The sequence below is a fragment of the Puma concolor genome, chromosome C1 (assembly GCF_028749965.1).
Source record: "Puma concolor isolate L17-30 chromosome C1, mPumCon1.1.hap2, whole genome shotgun sequence".
In the NCBI taxonomy this organism is placed as follows: Eukaryota; Metazoa; Chordata; class Mammalia; order Carnivora; family Felidae; genus Puma; species Puma concolor.
In genome coordinates, this window is record NC_141674.1 from 216,052,454 (window position 1) to 216,075,872 (window position 23,419).

Below are 23,419 nucleotides of genomic sequence, written 5' to 3' on the forward strand. Positions count from 1 at the left end.
TGGCTCTTAGATTTCCTGCTTCAATTCATAAAAGAGAGCCTGAGTACAGTATCATTCTGAGTAATGTAGATCTCTTTAGCTGATAATTAAATCACTTGGATGATTATTCTTAGGTTCTTAAGAATTCTTCAGAAATCTTTACATTGGGAAGTAATCTTTGTATGGAAACCATGTTATAAATTGGTAATTAGGTTTCCAGCTCAGGGCGTTAAAGAAACTAAGCTTTTAATGTTTGTGTAGTATGGTAGTTGGGCACTACCTGAAAGGTTTGTAGGTAGAATGATAAAGGGGACTGGAACAGGATTTCCTTGCCTGCTCCTGGGTTTTGTCTTGGAATTCAAGACTGCTCCCGGCAGTTATACAGGTTATGCGTTCAACTCCAGGGCCTCCATTTGCATCCTTTGCTGTGATGGTATCCTTGGAGTTTTGTGCTTCCAAGACCTGTGTGGCCTTAAGGTAGTAATTTAGGGGGGGGGGGGGGGATTTAAATCTCTAAATGATTTTAAAATTTGCATAGCTGTCAAATAATTCAGTTTTTAATTGAGAGTCATTTGCCTTATAAATTCAGCCTGGTTCAAATCTTTTTTTTTTATTCTTTAATTTTAATTTTTTTATTAAAAAAATTTTTTTTAATGTTTATTTATTTTTTAGAGAGAGAGAAAGAGAGAGACAGAGCACAAGCAGGGGAGGGCAGAGAGAGAGGGAGACACAGAAACCGAAGCAGGCTCCAGGCTCTGAGCTGTCAGCACAGAGCCCCATGTGGGGTCGAACTCATGAACCATGAGATCATGACCTGAGCCGAAGTCAGACGCCCAGCCGAGTGAGCCACCCAGACGCCCCTATTTGTTCTTTTTTTAAATTTAATTTATTTTTTAAATTTACATCCAAATTAGCATATTGTGTAACAATGACTTCCGGAGTAGATTCCTTAATGCCCCTTACCCATTTAGCCCATCCTTCCTCCCACACCCCCCCCCCCCCCCCCCGTAGCCCTCAGTTTGTTCTCCATATTTATGAGTCTCTTCTGTTTTGTCCCCCTCCCTGTTTTTATATTATTTTTGCTTCCCTTCCCTTATGTTCATCTGTTTTGTCTCTCTCTTTTTTTTTTTTTAAATTTTTTAACGTTTATTTATTTTTGAGACAGAGAGAGACAAAGCATGAACGGGGGAGGGTCAGAGAGAGGGAGACACAGAATCTGAAACAGGCTCCAGGCTCTGAGCTGTCAGCACAGAGCCCGACGCGGGGCTTGAACTCACGGACCGCGAGATCATGACCTGGGCCGAAGTCGGCTGCTTAACCGACTGAGCCACCCAGGTGCCCCTGTTTTGTCTCTTAAAGTCCTCATATGAATGAAGTCATATGATCTTTGTTTTTCTTTGACTGACTAATCTCACTTAGCATAATACCCTCCAGTTCCACCCATGTAGTTGCCAGTGGCAAGGTTTCATTCTTTTTGATTGCCGAGTTATACTCCACTGTGTATGTGTGTATATGTGTGTGTGTGTATATACATATATATATATACACACACACACATATATATATATACACACACATATATGTATACACACACACACACACACACATATATATATATATATGCATATATGTATATACACCACATCTTCTTTATCCATTCATCCATCGATGGACATTTGGGCTCTTTCCATACTTTGGCTATTGTTGATAGTGCTGCTATAAACATGGGGGTCCCTTCAAAACAGCACACCTGTATCCTGTGGATAAATGCAGTTGCTGGGTCGTAGGGTAGTTCTATTTTTGGTTTTTTGAGGAAGCTCCATCCTGTTTTCCAGAGTGGCTGCACCAGCTTGCATTCCCCCAGTCTGGTTCAAATCTTGACTTGCTTTATAAATTAAGAGCTGTTTTCTGATGGTCAAGGTGCCCCAGGGGTTTGAGTATAAAACAATTGGCTGGATGGGGTTTAAAATGGTAGTAAAAACACTCCTTCAAGATGTTTTTTATTACAGTAAAGTCTTATAGTTGATGTAGTCTCTGCTTATTAGTCAAATAGGTCCACATAGTTTTTAAAGGCACACTGATTGATTTATGCCAAGTATGGTCACAGGGATGATTTGTAAGCAGCATATCTGTATTAATTTATAGTGGGCACCTTACTTGGGGTCTGATCATCATAACCTTGACAAGTCATTTCAGTTGGAATGGAATCTAATGGAATCTAACATGTATCAGTTGGGAGATTCTTTATTTTATGTATTACTAAGGAAGAAATCATCCTGTGAAGTAAACTCTGCTAGAGTTTTTTAATTACTTAAAATTTGTATTTTACATTTTTTTCCCTTCAGTGGTCTGTGAGGGGCGCCTGGGTGGCTCAGTCGGTTAATGACCAGCTCTTGATTTTGGCTCAGATCATGAGCTCTCTTACATTAAAAAAAAAAAAAAAATTTTTTTTTTTTTAGTTTATTTATTTATTTACTTATTTAGAGAGAGTGCACAAGTGGGGAAGAGGCTGACAAGGAGAGACAGAATCCCACACAGGCTCTGTGCCATCAGCACATCAAGAATCAGGTGCTTGACTTACTGCATCACCCAGGCACCCCTTTTTATTTTACATTAAAAATAAATGTTTCTTTTAAGGGAGAGGGAAAGAAGGATGGTGGGAGAGGGGGAGAGGTAGAGAGAGAGAGAGGGAGAGAGTGTCAGCACGGAGCCCGATGTGGGTCTCTATCCCACAACCTCGGGATCATGACCTTAACTGAAATCAGGTGTTGGACGCCTAACTGAGCCACCGAGGAGCCCCATATTTTACATTAAAAAACAATTTTTTTTTAAAGTTTGTTTACTTTTTGAGAGAGAGAGTGCGAGGTGAGCGGGAGGGGGCAGAGAGAGAGAGAGAGAGAGAGAGAGAGAGAATCCCAAGAAGGCTCTGTGCTGTCAGTGTAGAGCTTGACTTGGGGCTCGATCTCAGGAACCTGTGAGATCATGGTCTGAGCCAAAATCAAGAGTTGGTCGCTTAACTGACTAAGCCACTCAGTTACCCCTTATGTATTGTATTCTTTTTTTTAAAAAAAAATTTTTTTTTCAACGTTTATTTATTTTTGGGACAGAGAGAGACAGAGCATGAACGGGGGAGGGGCAGAGAGAGGGAGACACAGAATCGGAAATAGGCTCCAGGCTCCGAGCCATCAGCCCAGAGCCCGACGCGGGGCTCGAACTCACGGACCGCGAGATCGTGACCTGGCTGAAGTTGGACACTCAACCGACTGTGCCACCCAGGCGCCCCAGTATTCTTGAATCACTAGTTGCTTAAGAGGTGGGGTGGGCTCTAAGTTGACCTCAGCTTAAGTCTGATGTATAAGCTTGCCTGGTCAGGTAGCAGGGAACAGGGTTAAATTAAGTTAGAATGTGGACATCTTGGAACCCTCAGGGTTGAAATCGGGCTGGAAATACCTTCCAGGAGGGGGGCAGATAAGTTATTATTTATTTATTATTTTTATTTTTTAAATGTTAATTTGAGAGTGCGCACAAGTAGGAGGAGGGACAGAGAGAGAGAATCTCAAGCAGGTTCTCATGAAGCGTGAGATCATGACCTGAGCCAAAATCAAGAGTCGGCTGCTCAGTTGACTGAGCCATCCAGATGCCCCTATTTTTTTTTTTTAATTTTATTCCCCCCCCCCCTCACTGAGCTTCTTCCCTTTTTTTCTTTCCTTTTATTTTTTTCCCCACAGGGCAGATAAATTAATAGCTGATTATAGACATTAACGTACTTTTACTTTGCCTTTTTTGCATTTTTGACCAATTTCTGGTTAATATTTTTAAGCCATCTTTCACTCAACATGGGACTTGAACCTATAACTCCAAGATCAAAGTTGAATGCTCTACCAACAGGTGTCCTGAGGCATATTTTTCCAGTTAACTTTTTTTTAGATCTTCTAAACATAAACAAAAGTCAGGGTGATGTGAATTTATCTTGGAGATATTTACAGTATATTTACAATGTTTACAGTATTTTCCATTTTTAAGCTCTGATATCCTCCATCCCCCGCCCCATATTTGAGATGTAGTTGACATATAGCATTGTGTAAGTTTAAAGTATATAGTGTGTTGATTTGATACATTTATATATTGCAAAATGATTACCACCATAGCATCAAGCTAACACCTCATTCCAGCACGTAATGGCTATTTCTTTTTTGTAGTGAGAAAATTTAAGGTCTAATCTGTTAGTAACTTTCAAGTATATAATATGGTATTATTAGCTATAGTCACCTTGCTGTGCATTAGGTCCCCAGAACTTGTTAATGTTGTAACTAGAACTTTGTACCCTTTGACCAGATATCTCCCTGTTTCCCCCACCGCCCAGCTCCTGGTGACCGCCACTCACTCTTGGTTTCTCTGAGTACTCATGGGCCCTTTTAGATTCCATACACAAGAAGTACCCTACAGCATTTGGCTTTCCCTGTTTGACTTCACTTTAAGCTCTGATATTTTAAAATGGCTTTTGAAAGGTCACTCATGAAATTGATGGTTCAAGACAGTGTTTTAAAATAATCACTGGCGTGTAAAGTGCTAAGCAGAAAGTGGGGGAGAGTTGTAGTGGAAGCTGTGAGATAGGAAAGGGGGGATGCTTATTTTAAGAATCTTGAATATAGCTCATGGTTGGTTATGGGAGAGTCATTGCAAGGGAGTAATATAAATTAAAATGTAAATCTGTTACCTTTCATTCACTCCCTATTGTTCAGTGGCTGAAGGAGAAAGTCCTTAATTTGGTCCCTGGTGCCCTGTGTGGTCTGCATCCACGCATCTCACGGGCTTCATCTTAATACCGCGTCTCCTTTTCCCACATAAGAAGATGTGAATTGAAATGTGAGGTAGATTTGTTAATTTCACATTGCCTGCTAGATTGTTGTAAACACGGATTAAAACCCATTCTGATAGCTGCCCGGGAATGAATAAAACACCCTAGCTAGACTTTCTGGGCTGGAATTCTGCATTTGCTCTTGACTAACTGTATGGAGATATTTTTCTCTTTAACAGGTTTCTCCACATATAAAAATCTATTGTAAAAATACGGAAAATAATGGCAGCGGAAACGCAGACACTGAACTTTGGGCCTGAATGGTGAGTTTTCAGAATCTCATCCTGCTTGATATTGGATGTACTTGTACTACTAGTACAGTAGTAAGGTATTTTTACAGATGTTGGGTGGTTTATAAATGTACATGTTTTTGAGATTTTGATTTATGTGCCTAGTTGAAAACAGTGTAGCTTGTCTAGGAATAAATTCTGTTTGGTCAATGACTGCATTCTATATTTAAAAAACTTTTCTTGGTCTGGTTAGGTAATAATGAAATTTTCTTGGTCTGGTTTTGTAATGATAATGGACTCCCTGCAGTCCCACCACCCTAGCAAATTACTTGCTTTTTGTTTCAGCCCTTGTCTAGGTACATATAAAATTTTACATATAATTGTAATCTTTTTATCTGTATGTTTTCTGTTACAATACTGTTTTGTAAGTGCTACTCCTAGACTTCTTTGAAAACATACTTTTATTGAATTACTGTTTGAATTTTTTTATTGATGGGCTAGGCAGGTGGTCCAGAATTATACTGGTTATTAACTGTAGCCCATCTAAGATTGGGATAGCATTTGCCATAATAACAATTAATTGACCTTTGAGTCTCTTACAGATGTGTTTGGACCCTGAATATGGAATTCTTATGGAATTTTGAGATCCATCACATTGTAGTGTGACTTTTTCCCCCTCTTCTTCCTTTCCCCCCAGTGTTGGTGATTGAAGATCCTCTCGTCAGTGGCATGAATAGTTGCTTTTTCTTTTCAAACCTTGAACCAGAGGCAGTATATAGTAGATAAATTGGAATAGTGTTTTAAATATTCTTGATTGTTTAGGTGGTGGTGGTTTGAAAAGTGATGCAGACTTCTGTAGTAACTCCCTATTTGAGGACACATATTAACTTATTTTATGCATTTCTTTTTATATGTAATTCCTAAATTTTCTCGGCCCTTTTAGTTAGCATTTGGAGACTGAGGAGAAATCTCTACTTGAAATTCTAAGAACTGATGCAAGTTGTATACTTTGATAATTTATTTTGGAAATGTTGACCTAAGTAATGCTGTACCTGTTTTAGTTTTTAGTTTATATTTAAAAAATAAGTTTTTTATTATTGAATCAATATGTTTCTAAAGAAATTAGAAATTACAAGTAAGCCAGAGGAAGATACAATTTTACCATCCATGATAACCACTGTAAATAGATTTATCTCTCCAGGTGGTTCTGTGTATGCTTATTTGTGTGTGTGTACATTTATTTTCACGAAAATGGGATCATACTGTACATTCAACTTTGTAACCTGCTTTTAAAAAATAACCACATCAAAAGTATCTTTTTTTTCAATAAATGTTTTCTATCATCTTAAATGGTTGCATTGTATGATGTACCATCGTTTATTTAACTAGACTTGTAGATGTAGCATACATAGGCCGTTCTCAGTTTTCCATTATTACAAAATATTTTTGATGAACATTCTCATAGTTACATCTTTATTCACATTTTATTAACTTCCTTTATATGGTGGATTTAAATCCATATAGCTCATTTTGTAAACCATTTTGTGTGTGACTCTTCTGCTTTTATCTAGAATTTGTAACTGCTTCTCTTTTGTATTTACACGTGTTTCTTTCATTGTAAAAACATGATTAAAATTGTCAGCTAATTTAAGGAAGTTGTCCCCTACCCCCTCTGTCCCATCATCTATTAAGAAAAAGAGACAACACCAGGAATTTAGCCTAAACAAAAGAAAAAAACTACTGGAGATGTTCTAGAGTCAGTACACATTTAGCTGGATGCTGTATACCATGGGTTGACAAACTATGGCCCGTGGAAGTATAAATAAAGTTTTTTTGAATAAAATTTTATTGGAACACAGATACACCTGTTTGTTTCCATATTATCAGGCTGTTTTCATACTACAGTGGCAAGGTTGAGTGGTTACAAGAGGGGCCATCTGACTCAAAAAGTTTATTTACTCTCTGGCCTTCTACAGAGAAAAGTTTTCTGGCCCCTGCCCTAAATCATGGGTTCCCAAAGTCATTTCAGTGTGTCAGTCCATCAGTCAGTGACCCAGTCCATCAACAGCATGGTACACATTTTTTCAGTGATGCTCAGAAGTCATGTTTGATGGTGTTTTGTTTGATCAGCCCAGTGCTTTATACCAAATTTGAATTGAAGTAACTTTAGTAGAAGACAGTTACCAGTCTCCTGCTTAAACAGTAGCTTTACCTAATTGTCACCCTTCAGGCATCATTATTAGAGCCTAGGAGCCTTCCCTTAGTCATATGAAATGCATATAAACTGAGGAGTGGGGGTCTAAGTAGGCACACTGCCTTTTTTTTGTTTTACCAGCTATGAAAATTCCTTTTGGCTGGGGTGCCTGGGTGGCTCAGTCGGTTGAGTGTCTGACTTCGGCTCAGGTCATGATCTCACGGTCTGTGAGTTTGAGCCCCGCGTCAGGCTCTGTGCTGACAGCTCAGAGCCTGGAGCTGCTTTGGATTCTGTGTCTCCCTCTCTCTCTGCCCCTCCCCCGCTCATGCTCTGTCTCAAAAATAAATAAACATTAAAAAAAAAAAAAAAGAAAATTCCTTTTGGCAAAGGGACTATATGAGAACCTTAAGGAACTCTGGTAACTCTGAACTAGAAAGCTGTAGTATAAATAGAAGCTGCTACTGTGCTTTTCTGCATGTAACATTACATTTGTTGTGAAACTTGAGGCAAGGAGCTGGGTCCAGAATACTTTAGAATCAAAGTTTAGAGTGATTGCATTCAGTCAGTGTGTAACTCTGAACCATACAGAAACATTTAGTTATACTTTATTTCCCAAGATCATAATTTTTATTACGATGTAAAATATAAATATTCAATGAAAGACGGAGAAAATGAAGAGATGTACTTGGGATAGTAGTGACGATGGGAGAGTGTTGACAGTTGTGGTGGAGACAGACTACGGGTGACTGTATACATGGACTTGTTAAGGTAGGTCTGTGGAGTCATTAGGTCTTAGCTTACCCCTGTATTTGGGATAAAGGTATGTATTATATAATCACCAAAGCAATTCAAAAGGGTGTGATAGATTTAATGGAGGAGCACATTGTTTTTAAGAATAAAACCATTGTTTTTACTCAGATGTTGCCACCTTAGACCTCTCCTGACTATCTATATATAATGTCTTCCTCTTATTCCCTATCTTCTCTGCTTATTTTTTTCTTCATGACCTATATCCAAATAGAACATGGTAAACATTTTATTCACTTATTCTCTTTATTATTTATATTCCATTCTCCAGTTCCCACTAGACTGTGAGCTCCACTGAGGGCAAGTACTTTGGTCTCAATTTTTGTATACTTTGTTCACTGCTGTATCTCCAGTGCCTGCAAGTAATAGGTATACAATAAATATTTGTTAAATGAGTGAATGAATTGTTGGAAAGTAAAGTTGTTTTTAATGTTTTTCTATTATAAATATGCGTATACAGCCTTCAACAGTTTTGTTTGTGTTGCTGCTTATTTATTTTGGAATAATTCCCTGGAAGTATTCCCTGGAATAATTCCCTGATGTACGGACAGATTGACCACCAGAAAGGTTGTGTTAGTTTAGTTCCCATCCCCTGCCTGTTTGCTTTACCCTTGACCAAACACTAAGTACTACCTTAAGAAAAACAATTTTTTTTGGTTTTAAATCTGGTAGGTTTAGGTTTTTTGAAATTTTTTGTTAGTTTCAGTAACAAGGTAATTCACGCTTGTTCCAGAAAACCTTGGAGGAAACAGTAGTACAAAAAGAAAAAGAAAAGATCCAAGTTATCCTTAATCCTGCCATCCAAAGAACCATCGCTAACATTTGGTTTGCTTCCTCCCATTTTTCTTCTTCTTCTTCTTCTTTTTTTTTTTTTTGCAAAATTTTGTTATGTATATTTAAAGACATTTTTAAAAAAACGCAAATTCATTATACTTGTTTTATATATATATAAATATATATTTATATATATATACATGTTTATATATATATAAATACATATATTGGATTGAAAATAGATAAATGTAGATGATTAAGGAATTTATCATAGGGGGAATGATTGCAGATAGTTAGTCGTCTTTATGGGGAAGGAGCCAAGGAATTGCCTTTAGGTTTTCTTGTATCTCATTACATGGTCTTAAGGAAGTTCTCCCAAGTGTTTCCTTGCAAGAAAGTGAGGTATTTGTTTCCCCTAAAGCACTTTGTTTATAACTGTGTTGAAATAGTTACGACTTTGTGTTGTGTTTCTATGTGTTTTCCTTACTCAGAAGAGAACAGAAGAACGGCACTGTATTTCTCAGTTTTGGTAAGCACATGTTTAGCCTAGCTTACTGGACATAGGCACTTAGTAAATGTTGGATGAAGGCATTCAAGTCTCAAGGGGGTGGGGAGAAATGGAGGCAAAGAAGGGAAACCTGAGGTTGCTGGGTTATTAGCCATCATCTTTGTGTGGGATGAGCGAAATTCTGGAGGATGGGATGCATTAATCATCCCAGTTTTCCAAAAGAGTAAAAGACATCTATGCAGTCTGAAGGGATAGTAATTCGATGTTATCCAGGGGTGTATTTTAGAAGAGAATGTTAAGATTTGTTTAGAAAACATTTCTCACCTGCCTCCTATATTCTGTGCCTTGGATTAGGTGCTGACGCAACAAACATGAAAGGACATGGTACCTACTTTTGGATTACTTATTTCTTTTAATCTTAAATACTACTGTGTGCCCATTTGCTCAAGCCGGAAGTCTTGGAGTTTTCTGGATATTCGGTTTCTTTTACTTCTGTATCTCTACATCTAGTTCATCACAGTGTTGTGTCAATTTCGTCTCCAACATATCTCTTGAAATCTGTTCATTTCTGTTTATTGCCATCACCCCAGTATAAGCCACCACCATCTCTGACATAAACCATTGCAGCAGTGGCCTGATGTTGTCGGGCTTTCATTCTTCTTACGGTTCTCCCTACAGCATCCAGAATAATCTTAAGATATAACTTGGGTCAAGTTTTTCTCCAGAATCCTTCGATAGCTGTATGTGTATTTGTATGACCATTTGTTAGTTTTTTTCTTCCAGTAGCCAGTTAGATCCTTGAAGGTTGAGCAGGTACTTTTGTCTAGCCAAGGTCTTAAGGATTTCGACCTCTCTTCCTTTCCCTCTACAATTCTCTTTCCAACCCCTCATCCTCCTCATTCTGACTCGACTCTTTTTTCCCTTCCTTCCACTTAACCCCTCCTCCTAGGAGCCCAAGTGAAAATGGTTTGGAAATATATTCCTGATAGCAGAAAAGGCATGTGTAAAGACAAGGGGGCAAGAAACAGCAAGTTTGAGAGAGGAACTCTGAGACATTGTGTTTATTATAGTGTGAAGTGTGGGAGAGATGAGTTTGGAGGCAGCCCTTCTGTGTTCAGAAGCTCTGGGGTTTATTTGATCATCGTGTGTCAGTCAACAGTTGTTAATCGGGACATTTTATTCAGGTTTGCATTGGGAATATACGTATAGTTCTGTGGGAGATGGAAGATGACTGGGTACATCAGTTAGGATGCTGTTGCAGCAGTCCAGGTAAGAAATGAAAGTGTGGACAATAATGGGTTAGTTGATCCATGGGATGGCTTGAGAGATTTAGGATTTAATGTTTATTTAGTTTTGAGAGACAGAGAGGGAGACAGAATCCAAAGCAGGCTCCAGGCTCTGAGCTGTCAGCACAGAGCTTGACGCAGGGCTCGAACTTGTGGACTGTGGGATCATGACCTGAGCTGAAGTTGGATGCTTAACCAACTGAGCCACCCAGGCACCCCAAGATGTAGGATTTAAAACTGGTAGGATCTGGTAATTAGGTATGGGCAGTGGTAGAATGAGTAAAGCGTGATTCCCTGACTGGTAATCCAGTGGTTTAGATGGTGGTGTCCTTATCTGCCTTTGGGAATACAGTGATGAAGGGGGTTGGAATGAATAAACTGATGAGTAGGGTTTGGGGCTAAAGTGGAGAGGCTGTAAGTGATTGTATATGAAAGCCTTGTTCTCTAGGGGAGAGGTCAGGGCCAGAGTTGAGAATCAGGAGCTTACCCAGAAATGTTTTTTGACTTCACACATCTATATTGACACTTCACATTGCTTTCATAAGCTGACATTAGGGTTTGGGACAATAATAAGTGAAGATTTTGGGGGTATCATGGGTTTTAGGAGGCCCTGCTACTGCTACCTGTTAGTTACTACTACTTACAATAGAAGTGGGCCTCTTGTGTTAAACAGATCTCAGTGTGGCCAGGAAGATGATGTCAAAGATAGGAAATTGTCCCTTGGATTTGGTGATGTTATTTGTGAACTCTACTGGAGTAGTGGAATTGAAGGGGAGAATCCAGATTGCTCTGGGTTTTGAAGTGACCCGTAATTGGGGTTGTTGGGGATATTTCTGAATGGAAGAGGTGCATAACTGGGGGAATGTGGTGCATAGTTTGGGGGTGCATGCAGTGGTGCATAGCTAGGGGGGATGCTGCATTAAAGGGGTTTTAAACAAATCACTGTTACTTATTTTTTATTTTTAAAAATTATTTCCAGCTTTAAATTTTAAAAAATTTTACTAAAAAATTTTTTTTAATGTTTTTATTTATTTTTGAGACAGAGACAGAGCATGAGCAGGGGAGGGGCAGAGAGAGAGGGAGACACAATCTGAAGCAGGCTCCAGGCTCTGAGCTGTCAGCACAGAGCCTGACGCAGGGCTCGAACTCATGGACTATGAGATCATGACCTGAGCTGAAGTTGGATGCTTAGCCGACTGAGCCACCCAGGCACCCCTAACAATTGTATTTTATAGAAAATTTTTTTAAAATTTATTTTTGAGAGAGAGAGTGCAAGCAAGGGAAGGCAGAGAGCGAGGGGACTTTTTTTTTTTAATTTTTATTTTTGAGAGAGAGAGTGCAAGTGGGAGATGGGTAGAGAGAGAGGGGGACACAGAATCTGAAGGAGGCTCCAGGCTCTGACTGTCAGCACAGAGCCTGACACAGGACTTGAACTCGTGAACTGCAAGATCATCACCTGAGCTGAAGTTGGACACTTAAGTGACTGAGGCACTCAGGAGCCCCAACTTTTTTTTTAATGTTTATTTTTGAGACCGCGTGAGTGGGGGAGGGACACAGAGAGGGGGACGGCGGATCTGAAGCAGACTCTACACTGACTGCAGTGAGCCTGACTTGGGGCTCGAACTCATGAACCATGAGATCATGACCTGAGCTGAAGTCGGACACTCAACTGACTGAGCCACCCAGGGGCCCCTAAACACATCACTTTTAGGTATACTTAGAGACTAAGGGGAAAGCAAATAGGGATTAAATTTCTAGAAGAGAGGCTTGTATGGAGCAAGATCCAAGAGAGGTTAAAGATCACTGGTGGGGTTTTAGGGATATTTATTACCCAGGTATGAGTTAGCTTTTCCAAATATCTGTAGGTGAAGAGGGACTTGGAATAGGATTTGTCGATTATTAAGTAGAGCACAATTATCCTTATTCAGGCCACCATCTTTGTTTGAATTACTCTCCATTTGTTTGACTGTTCTCTTCACAGTAGCTGGAGGAATCTCTTGAGAATGCGCTCTGGTTACGTTACTCTTAATAAATGTGGTGCCTATAAGAAGTATTCAGTCCTGGACACTGGAGGAGCTCTTGGGCATGGGTGATGGGGATCCACTGGAAGGGAACCGGGGTGGTGAGTGGATTTGAAGCCACTTGTCAGGAGCTGATGAACAAATTAGGGATGTTGGGCCATGAGAAGGAAAGTCTCTTGAGGCATTGTGACTATTTGCCACTTTGGGAATGATTTTCACTTGAAAGAGCACCTAGATATGCCCTCTAGTGGTAGAAACTATTGGCGAGCACATCGGCTCAGTATAAGAAAGATACGTTAAAATAATTTCTAATAAAATACATATACTTTAAAATTAACGTGTGGCAGAATAAACCCTGGCTATTTTAAATAAAATTTTGAGATGTATTGCTGGAAGGATTTTGATCTTTTTAGTCATGAAAACCTAAGTTTGCATCTTTGCTCTGTCTGTGTGGGCAAGTTGTGTAACCCTTGTTTGTTACTGGGGTTGTTGCAGAGCTGAAATGAAATGAAATGAGGTAGTGCGTATGTAAAATTCCCAGCCTCAGCTCTGAGTGGGTATTAATTCCACTTCGTCAGGAAAGAATCCAGCTTTACATGAATTTGATGGAAAGCAGTTTCCTGGAAGGTCCTTCAACAGAGGTTGGATCACTTCTTTGTGGGCATGTTGTCTTTCCTGGTTGTTCCAACCTGTCTTACAGGAGTTGGACTAAATGACCTCAAAGTCCAAGAATAATCGGAAAGAAAACAAAAGACCAACCTAGTAGCAGTGAGTACTCTTGGCCCCTAAATTGTGCTCTTAATATGTACCAAAGAGAATCAGGCTCCGTGGAGAAGTGGTTGATTCTAGGGCTGAGGCAAGAAATAATAAGCTGTGCCGGTAACATTTTGACATAGCAGATAGAAAAGAAGCTGTTAAAGACTGCTAGGGTTGTGTCAGAATTAGGAGCCAACCTGAAGAATCTCCCACGGTCAAAGAGGAGACAATTTGAGGGGCGCCTGACTGGCTCAGTTGGTGGAGCATACGACTCTTGATCTCGGGGTTGGGAGTTCAAGCCCCACCTTGGGTGGGGAACCTACTTAAAAAGCAAAAAAGGATAAGACAATTTGGACATTGTGAACTGCATTGAATTGAAATACTTTAATAAAAAATAATTTGTTACCATTGGAGAATGCTAGTGAACTAAGTCCTTATTTTGAAAACTAAGAAGGCTTTTTTTCTAACTTTCCTATAAGAACAACATGAGTTCTTATAGGAACAACCTATTTCCTACTGAGTAACAACACCAAATAGTGTTAAGAGAGAAGTTTCTCCTTGTAGAAATACTCCCGCTAATAAAGAATGATAAAATAAAATCACTTTGTAACCTTAGTGAATTTAGGGACCTATGCAGGCATTGGTTCAGGGATTGCTAGACCCATAAAACCAGGGACTGCCTCCTGATGGCATTACACACCGCCACATCGAAGTACTGTTCACTTGCAGTCACCAGTGTACAGGAAATGCAGAGAACAGTGAAACATGGTAAACCTATATCACCGGAATAAGATCAGCAAAATCCAGACTAGAAAAAAATCCTTATCTTTTATAACATTCTGAAGTATTTACAAATGAAATAACTTCCCTTCAAAAATTTCCTCAAAAAATGTTGAAAATAATTCCCTTCAAAAAATCTTTGAAAGTGTATCATTTCCTTCAAAACGGTATTAAAGAAGGGTTAGATGGGGGTGGTGGAGGGAGCAGGGTTGGCCATGGGTTATTGAGCTGAGGGCTGGGTGAGTGGTACATGAGAGTTTGTGCTGTAATTCTTGGCTTTTATAGATGTTCAAAATCGCCCATGAATGTTAAAAAAAAGTAAGTGCAAAAGAGAAGATAGAAACACTGAGAAAAGACTACCATTGAATTTACTAATACATTCCTCCCCCCCCACCCTTTTTTGGTATTACAATGCTCTGATTTCTTTTTTTTTTTTTTTACTGTGTAGATTATTCTCTTCTTTTTTGCTAATGTGAATGAAGTTAGCAATTTGGGGATGTATTTTAATGCTTCTGTTGAATTTTCATTTAGGCTAAAGTACACTGGCCCCTTTTACCCTTGGTACTTACTACTTTATAGAACTTCAGGCGGCCCCCAGACAATGAGTTGCTGCTGATAGTTTTGCCACTTGCTCTTTGACACAGTGCTGCAGTGGGATCTTACTCTTGCCATTTTTTGCTGAGGTTCCCCCACCTTTTTAAAATAAAAGCATCTTATAAAATTAAAAAAATGTTCCTTTTTCCCCAGTTCCATTCCTTTTAGGGTTATATATTTTTTCTGCCTAACAGTAAATATGGGTTAAATTTTTCTTTTTTTTGTATTTTCATTCTTCACTGCATTTTGAATTTCTCTACATTGATCATTGATTGCTTTTATTAAAAATGAATCATGAAATATTACAGGCATATAAAGTATAAATTGTAGCAAATATCCATGTACCCAGTGCCAAGCTAAGAAAATAAAACATTGCAGGTATAATTAAAACTCCCTTGATGCTGTCTTTTTCTTTGCACATAGAATCTTATGTTGAGTTTTATATTTGTCAGTTCATGTTTGTGTCTATACTTTTGCTACATTTTGTATGGTTCTTAAAGAGTATAAACTTATTTACAGGTTTACGTGTATCTCTTTTTTGTAAGCTGTGTTTTTTTTTTTTTTTTTAAGTTTATTTATTTATTTTGAGAGAGAGCAAGAATCTCAATCAGGGTCACACTTCCAGTGCGGAGCCCAGTGTGAGGCTCAGTCCCACATACCGTGAGATCATGACCTGAGCCGAGATCAGCAGTTGGATGCTCAACTGACTAAGCCACCCAGGCGCTCCTAACCTTCTGTGTTTTGCTTTTTCTTTCGTGTAGTATACTTTGCTAAATATTTTATTAAACACTAGCAGATTATTCTTTGAAGTGGTTGTTCCATTACAATCCCACAGTTACTACTTGAGAATTTCCATTGGTTTTCACACTTACTAGCAACTGATACTCCAGATTTATTAATTGGTATTGTCAGATTTATTAATTCTTATTAATCTAACAGGTAGAAGGTGATATTTCACTTCTTTTTTAAAAAGATTTTATTTTTAGGTAACGTCCATACCCAACGTAGGGGTCGAGTTCACAGCTCCAAGATCAAGAGTCGCATGTTCCTCTGACTGAGCCAGCCAGGTGCCCCTTACTTTAATCAGGTTACCTTTATAATTTCAAGGGGTACCTGCCTGGCTCAGTTGGTTGAGTGTCCAACTCTTGATCTCAGCTCAGGTCTTGATCTCAGGGTGGTGAGTTTAAGCTCCACATTGGGGGGCGCCTGGATGGCTCAGTTGGATGAGCATCTGACTTCGGCTCAGGTCATGATCTCGTGGTTGAGAGTTCGAGCCCCGCGTAGGACTGTGTACTGACAGCTCGGAGCCTGGAGCCTGTTTCAGATTCTGTCTCCCTCTGTCTCCCTCTCTCTGCCCCCCCCCCCCCCCCCCCCCTGCTCAATGCTCTGTCTCCCTCTGTCTCAAAAATAAATACAGACACTAAAAAAAAAAGAATGTAAGCTCCACATTGGGCTCTGTGCTGGGTGTGAAGCCTGCTTAAGATATTACAAGTTTGAAACAGTGTCACCTTTTCACTCCAGATTTCTCAGGGATATATCATGATACCTCTTTAAGTTAGGGAATTACCACATGGTTGTCTGTTTCTCAGTGAACTGCTCTCAACGTGTTGTGACAATGGTTATATGAAAGCTAAAATCTTGAGATAATGGGATTTCGTTCTGTTCTTTTAAAGACCTAAAGTGAACCTTTTTATAGCACATAAAAACAAAAGTCCTTGGTGCCAGAATATTTGACCCTTCATTTTTGTATTTTATGTCTCTCCTAGGCTCCGAGCTCTGTCCAGTGGTGGGAGTATCACGTCCCCTCCTCTTTCTCCAGCTTTGCCGAAGTATAAGTTAGCAGACTATCGTTATGGTAGAGAAGAAATGTTAGCACTTTTCCTTAAAGATAACAAGGTAAGGAGAAAGGAAAGACTTCAGAATTAGGAATGAGATTTCAGGGTATGTACAGTGATACATTGATAGATGATGGACTCATGGTTTTTCTCTTTTTTCCTGCTTTGAAACCTGTAGTAATTGACAGAGAATCTTCTAAGTGTAAGGAGCCCGTGTTTTTTACTGAGGACCTAAGATTTCACTATAGGAATAGAAAACTTCATGGAAACAGAATATTCAGCACTTAATACTTTGTCTGATTTCCTCTCAATGTCTCATTCATGTCCATTTCTATCCCAGTTTGATGTCTGAGAAAGGAGGAATTTCTTGTCTTTATTGTACCTCTTTTCAGTTAGAAGTTACGAGTGAGAAGAGGAGTTGCTGCTTTTTTTCCCTTCTTGTGTTAAATGTACGATTTTTAGCAGAGAGAACATCTTAAAATATGTTACCACATTTGTGTTTCCTATAAATGGTCAAAACCCAAACAGTGTAAAGTACACTTAACTATCTGACTAGTGAGAGATAATATTTTCTGTTTTAACAATATACTTTGTTTTTGCTTTTATTAATGGGTTGGGGATGTCACATTTTAATGATGGCTGCTGAGGACAGATAAAATTGCTTATGAAACTCTTTACTGCCTTGTGCCTTGAGTTAAATGTGAGGATATTTACCCTTCCACTGTGCACTCTGGAATGCCAGAGTTAATGCTGTATATCAAATCTAAAGTGGTGGTCTGATGGGAGGAAGAGGAAAGGGACTGGGGTTATTAATATTTAACCTTCTCAGAATATGTAAGTACTACTGGAGGTAATTGTGGTTGAATAAGCTTTATTCCATATTTGTAACAATCACCAAGAGATAAACAGAAGAGTATTTTTTTCTTTTTTTATAATTTTTGTTAATTGGAGGGATAGCATTAATTTCATGGTCATGTGTTTGGTCATACAGATACCTTCAGACCTTCTGGATAAAGAATTTCTGCCTATCCTACAGGAGGAGCCCCTGCCTCCGTTGGCTCTTGTACCCTTTACAGAAGAAGAACAGGTTTGTGTCTAACTTTGAGCCTTAGGTCAAACCCTTGTTCCTTTCCACTGAGTTATGAAAACAGGAAGTTACCACTTAGGCTCTAAGGCCCCAACATCCCCACAGGTCTGCCACCTGCTTTCTGTTTTCTTGATATGTGAATGCCTATCTTGGTAGATGAGATTCTGCTTTAGTTCTGAAGCTTTGAGTATTCTGTAGAGGTAAGGAAATGTTTCTATTTCCTTATGGATGATAGGAGCCATCCCTTATAATTTACTTGAGTAGAGGTAATTTTGGGGGGAGGTAGGGCCTTCTTTTCAGAAAAATGTAGTTGTCAGAAGTAATTGGCAACCTGATTTCTCACCAGAGCATTCTGCCACTAAAGGAAAATGTAGATTTTCAGCTCAAAATATGCTTAAAAATGTGTAGTTCTATCACAGATTTTGTTTATGACATTGTGAGAAAGTTAGATTTTTAGGCTGGAAAGTAGATTTTGTGTTGCTTTATTTATAGTGTGCTCTTTCCAAAGATAAATAAGAGTTTTTGGTTTTATGGAACTTATGGTAATTGCAGTAAATGGAAAAAAAGGAGCTTTGTTGGAATGTTGGAATGCCACTGTAAATGAATCATCACTTTTTTTGCTTTTTTAATTTTAAAAACAGCTTTCTTGAGACATAGTTCATATGTCATAATAGTCACTCTTTTCTTTACGTTTATTTATTTTGAGAGTGAGAGAGAGAGTGAGAAGGAGGGAGAGAGATAGTGGGGGAGGGACAGAGAGAGAAGGAGAGAGAATCCCAAGCAGGCTTTGTACTGTCAGCACAGAGACTGTTGTGGGATTTGAACTCCTGAATCGTGTGATTATGACCGAGCCAAAATCAAGAGTCGGACGCTTAACTGACTGAGCCACCCAGCTGTGCCTATGTTCACTCTTTTAAAGTATACAATTCGGTGGGTTTTAATATATTCACAGAGTTGTATAACCGTCACCACTGTTTAATTCCAGAACCTTTCATCATTATTTTTTGTGATAACTCTGGGTATTTCGTTTACACTCTGGCCATATTTTCTATGAAGATATCACTATTAAGAAAGAGAGGCTGCGGCGCCTGGGTGGCTCAGTCGGTTGAGTGTCTGACTGGCTCAGGTCATGATCTCATGATTCGTGAGTTCAAGCCCCTCATCAGCTCCCTGCTGTCAGTGCAGAGGCCACTTTGGGTCCTCTGTCCCCCTTCACCTCTCTGCCCCTTCCCTGTTTGTGCTCTCTCTCTCAAAAATAAACAAACATTAAAAAAAAAAAAAAAAAAAAAGGCTTGTTAGAAGACCTCTGTCACAACCGTGTTAAGTTCTAAAACAGGTGTGATATTATTAATCTTTGGTGATTTTCATCACCATAGTGTCATAAGCAGTTTTTGTTTTATGATTTCTTCTGAATTAGGCTAGTTCTGTCTTTATTCCTGAAATGTAATTTCATCTAGAATCATCAGATATTTTCATTGACCAAAAGGTGTTTATTGCTATAAGGAGTACACAAGAAAGGGTTCTGTCTCCAGTGATGGCTGGGAATTTCCTTTTCAAAACTGGCCAATTTCCTTTTCAAATAGATTTGACATTTGGCTGTATTTTGGTTTAGTTTTTCTTAAAAATACTCCTATTATAAAGTATTTGAAACAGACAAATTTGAAAGTATTACTACAAATAACGATACATTTACAATTCAGATATATAAATCTTAAAATCATTACATATTTGTGTGTGTTTTTGTTTTAAAAAATAAGATTTCTCATTTGAGACTGCCTGGGGTATACTATACCCCTTCTTTCCCAGGGGTTACTTTGAATTGGATTATTTTTCTCATTCATGTTTTATTATTTTTATTACATGCTTGTGTATTCTCTTGCCATAAAAGTTTCATTTTATAGGGCTATAAAATTAAAAAAAATTTTTTATTATTATTTTAAAAATATCTTTGAAAGTAATGTCTGCACTTATTGTGGGGCCACTGCCCTGAGATTGAGAGTCACACGCTGTATGTACTGAGCCAGCCAGGTGCCCGTAGAGTTTGTTTTTAAGTAATCTCTGCATTCAACATGGGACTTGAACTCACAACCCTGAGATCAAGACTTGTGTGCTCTACTGACTGAGCCAGCTGGGTGCCCCTATAGGGTTATGAATTTTGTATTGAAGGTAGCATACTGTAGTTTTTATTCTGCAGCTTGCTTTTTTTTTCAGTAATGATTTTAGATTTATCTATGTTGATACACATAGCTTTAGTTTGTTCATCTCTCTTGCCTAGTATTTCTTAAGTGAGAAAATCCAGAGTTTTTCCAGTCTCTTTTGGTTAGATACGTAGGTTGTTTTCAAACTTTGCTGTTGCAAATTATGCTAAAGTAATCATTCTTAGAACATGTGTTGTAAAATTGGAATTGCTGGATTTGGTTCTGTATTTTTTAAAATTATTTTTTGTTTTTTTTTTTTTTTGTTTCTTTGTGTTTTTTTAAATATTTAAATATTTCTTTTTAAAAATTTATATCCAGGTTAGTTAGCATTTAGTGCAACAATGATTTCAGGAGTAGATTCTTTAATGCCCCTTACCCATTTAGCCCATCTCCCCTCCCACAATCCCTCCAGTATCCCTCTGTTTGTTCTCTATATTTAAGAGTCTCTTATGTTTTGTCCCCCTCCCTGTTTTTATATTAGTTTTGCTTCCCTTCCCTTATGTTATCTGTTCTGTGTCTTAAATTCCTTATAGGAGTGAAGTCATATGATATTTATCTTTCTCTGGCTGACTAATTTCACTTAGCATAATACCCTCCAGTTCCATCCATGTAGTTGCCAGTGGCAAGATTTCGTTCTTTTTGATTGCCGAATAATACTCCTTTGTGTGTGTGTATATATATATATATATATATATATATATATACACACACCACATCTTCTTTATCCATTCATCCATCAATGGACATTTGGGCTCTTTCCTTACTTTGGCTATTGTCGATAGTGCTGCTATAAACATTAGGGTGCATGTGCCCCTTCAAAACAGCACAGCTGTATCCCGTGGATAAATGCCTAGGTCGTAGGGTAGTTCTATTTTTAATTTTTTGAGGAAGCTCCATCCTGTTTTCCAGAGTGGCTGCAACAATTTGCATTCCCCCCAGCAGTGCAAAAGAGATCCTCTTTCCCCACATCCTCTCCAACATCTGTTGTTGCCTGAGTTGTTAATGTTAGCCATCCTGACAGGTGTGAGGTGGTATCTCATTGTGGTTTTAATTTGTATTTCCCTGATGATGAGTGATGTTGAGCATCTTTTCATGTGTTGGTTGGCCATCTGGATGTCTTCTTTGGAGAAGTGTCTATTCATGTCTTTTGCCCCTTTCTTCACTGGATTATTTGTTTTTTGGGTGTTGAGTTTGATAAGTTCTTTATAGATTTTGGATACTAACCCTTTATCTGTTAGGTCGCTTGCAAAATCTTCTCCCATTCTATTGGTTGCCCTTTAGTTTTGCCGATTGTTTCCTTTGCTGTGCAGAAGCTTTTTATTTTGACGTGGTCCCAATAGTTCATTTTTGCTTTTGTTTTCCTTGCTTCCAGAGACATGTTGAGTGAGAAGTTGATGCAGCCGAGGTCAAAGAGTTTTTTGCCTGCCTTCTTTAGGATTTTGATGGCTTCCTGTCTTAATGTTTAGGTCTTTCATCCATTTTGAGTTCATTTTTGTGTATGGTGTAGGAAAGTGGTCCAGGTTCATTCTTCTGCATGTCGCTGTCCAGTTTCCCCAGCACCACTTGCTGAAGAGACTGTCTTTATTCCATTGGATATTCTTTCCTGCTTTGTCAAAGATTAGTCGGCCGTATGTTTGTGGGTCCATTTGTGGGTTCTCTGTTCTGTTCCATTGATCTGAGTGTCTGTTTTTGTGCCAGTACCATATTGTCTTGATGAGTTCAGTTTTGTAATACAGCTTGAAGTCTAGGATTGTGATGCCTTCAGCTTTGGTTTTCTTTTTCAAGATTGCTTTGGCTATTCGGGACCTTTTCTGGTTCTGTACAAATTTTAGGATTGTTTGTTCTAGCTCTGTGAAGAATGTTGGTGTTATTTTGATAGGTATTGCATTGACTATGTAGAATGCTTTGGGTAGTATTGACATTTTAACAATATTTGTTCTCCCTATCCAAGAACGTGGAATATTTTTCCATTTTTTTGTGTCTTCTTCAGTTTCTTTCATAAGCTTTCTGTAGTTTTCAGTGTACAGATTTTTCACCTCTTTGGTTTTTGGTGCATGGTTCTTTACATTTTTTTAAATGCACAGATGTGTATAATGTAATGTAGGTGTTGCTACATTTGTTTCTGTAGTGTTTTAAGCCCTTTTGCACTCTTACCTGCAGCAAATGAGAGGACTCATTTTTATGCAAACCCCCAGCTTTTGTTTTTTACATTTTGGCCAAAACATTGGCTGTGATAGTTGTTTTTAATTTGTATCTCACTAGTAACTAGTAGCTGGATCATCTTTTCATATGCTCATGGTCATTATGGTTTTTGATTTGCCTGTGTTTTGTCCATTGTTTTACTCGGTTTGTCTTTCGTGGTGATTTTACAATTTCTTTATATACTCTGTATCAATAAAATCTTACGTGTTTTAAAATAAAAGGTACTCCTATTCATTGTAGAAAATACAGAAAAGTATAAAGGAGAGAATCTCCCCCATAAACTCATCATGTAGAGATAATTACATGATAATTACTGTTAACATTTAGTATGTTTTATTGCAGTTTGTTTTCTTTGTATATCTTTAGTTGTCAAAATATACCAATACAGACTGAATCCAACAGCATATTAAAAGGATTATACACCATGACTGAGTGGAATTTATACTCAGAATGCAAACGTGGTGCAACATAAGGAAAATCAATGTAATATACCACATTAATCGAACCAAGGAAAAACCACTTGATCATCTCAGTTGGCACAGAAAAAGTATTTGACAAAATTAATCACTTTTCTTGATAAAACTGTCAGCGACGGTAATAGAAGGGACCTTCAACATGATTAAAGGCATTTATGAAAAACCCACAGCTAACCTCATTCCCAGCTGTGGAAGACTGAAAGCTTTTCCCCTAAAATTGGGAACAAGACAAGGTTACCTGCTTTTACTACTGATATCCAACATTGTGCCAGAGCATTTAGGCTAGAAAAAGACATAAGAGACCTGTAAAAAGGAAGAGTAAAGGGGCACCTGGGTGGCTCAGTCAGTTGAACATCCAACTCCAGCTCAGATCATGATCTCGCAGTTTGCGATTTCGAGCCCCACATCAGGCTCACTGTTATTAGTGCACAGCCTGCTTTAGATCCTGTCTCCCTCTCTCTGTCCCTGCCCTGCTTGTGCTCTCTCTCAAAAATAAAGAAACATTAAAAAAATAAGAAGGAAGAGAAGAAGTAAAACTATGTCTATTTTCAGGTGACATGATCCTACATGTAGAATATCTTAAAGAATCCACATACAAAAAACTATTAGCACTAATAAATGAATTCAGCACAGTTGTAGGGGTCAGGATTGACATAATCTGCAAAGGGAATTATGAAAACAGTTTCATTTACAATAGCATCAAAAACAATAAAGTACATAGTTACAGATTTAACCAAGGGGATGTAAGACTTTTACATAAAACTACAAAATACTGTTGAAAGAAATTAAAAAAGATCTAAATAAGTGGGAAGCCATCAGTGTTCATTCATCCTT

The 23,419-nt window shown here is 38.4% G+C and overlaps 1 protein-coding gene and 1 long non-coding RNA gene across 9 annotated transcripts in view; both read left to right on the forward strand.

Annotated features, from left to right (window-relative positions):
* Positions 1-23,419, forward strand: part of GIGYF2 (GRB10 interacting GYF protein 2) — a 147,315-nt gene that overhangs the window by 26,571 nt on the left and 97,325 nt on the right. For all 8 annotated transcript variants that reach the window (XM_086719948.1, XM_086719947.1, XM_086719951.1 and 5 more), the window contains 3 exons: positions 5,017-5,100; positions 16,554-16,683; positions 17,614-17,709. In XM_086719948.1, coding sequence (XP_086576074.1) covers positions 5,060-5,100; positions 16,554-16,683; positions 17,614-17,709 — 267 coding nt within the window. In that variant the 5' untranslated portion in view covers positions 5,017-5,059. The remainder of the gene's footprint in view (positions 1-5,016; positions 5,101-16,553; positions 16,684-17,613; positions 17,710-23,419) is intronic.
* LOC147578747 (uncharacterized) lies at positions 20,606-22,329 on the forward strand. Its single transcript, XR_015255637.1, has 2 exons — positions 20,606-20,951; positions 21,465-22,329. It is a non-coding gene; the product is annotated as an uncharacterized LOC147578747 (long non-coding RNA).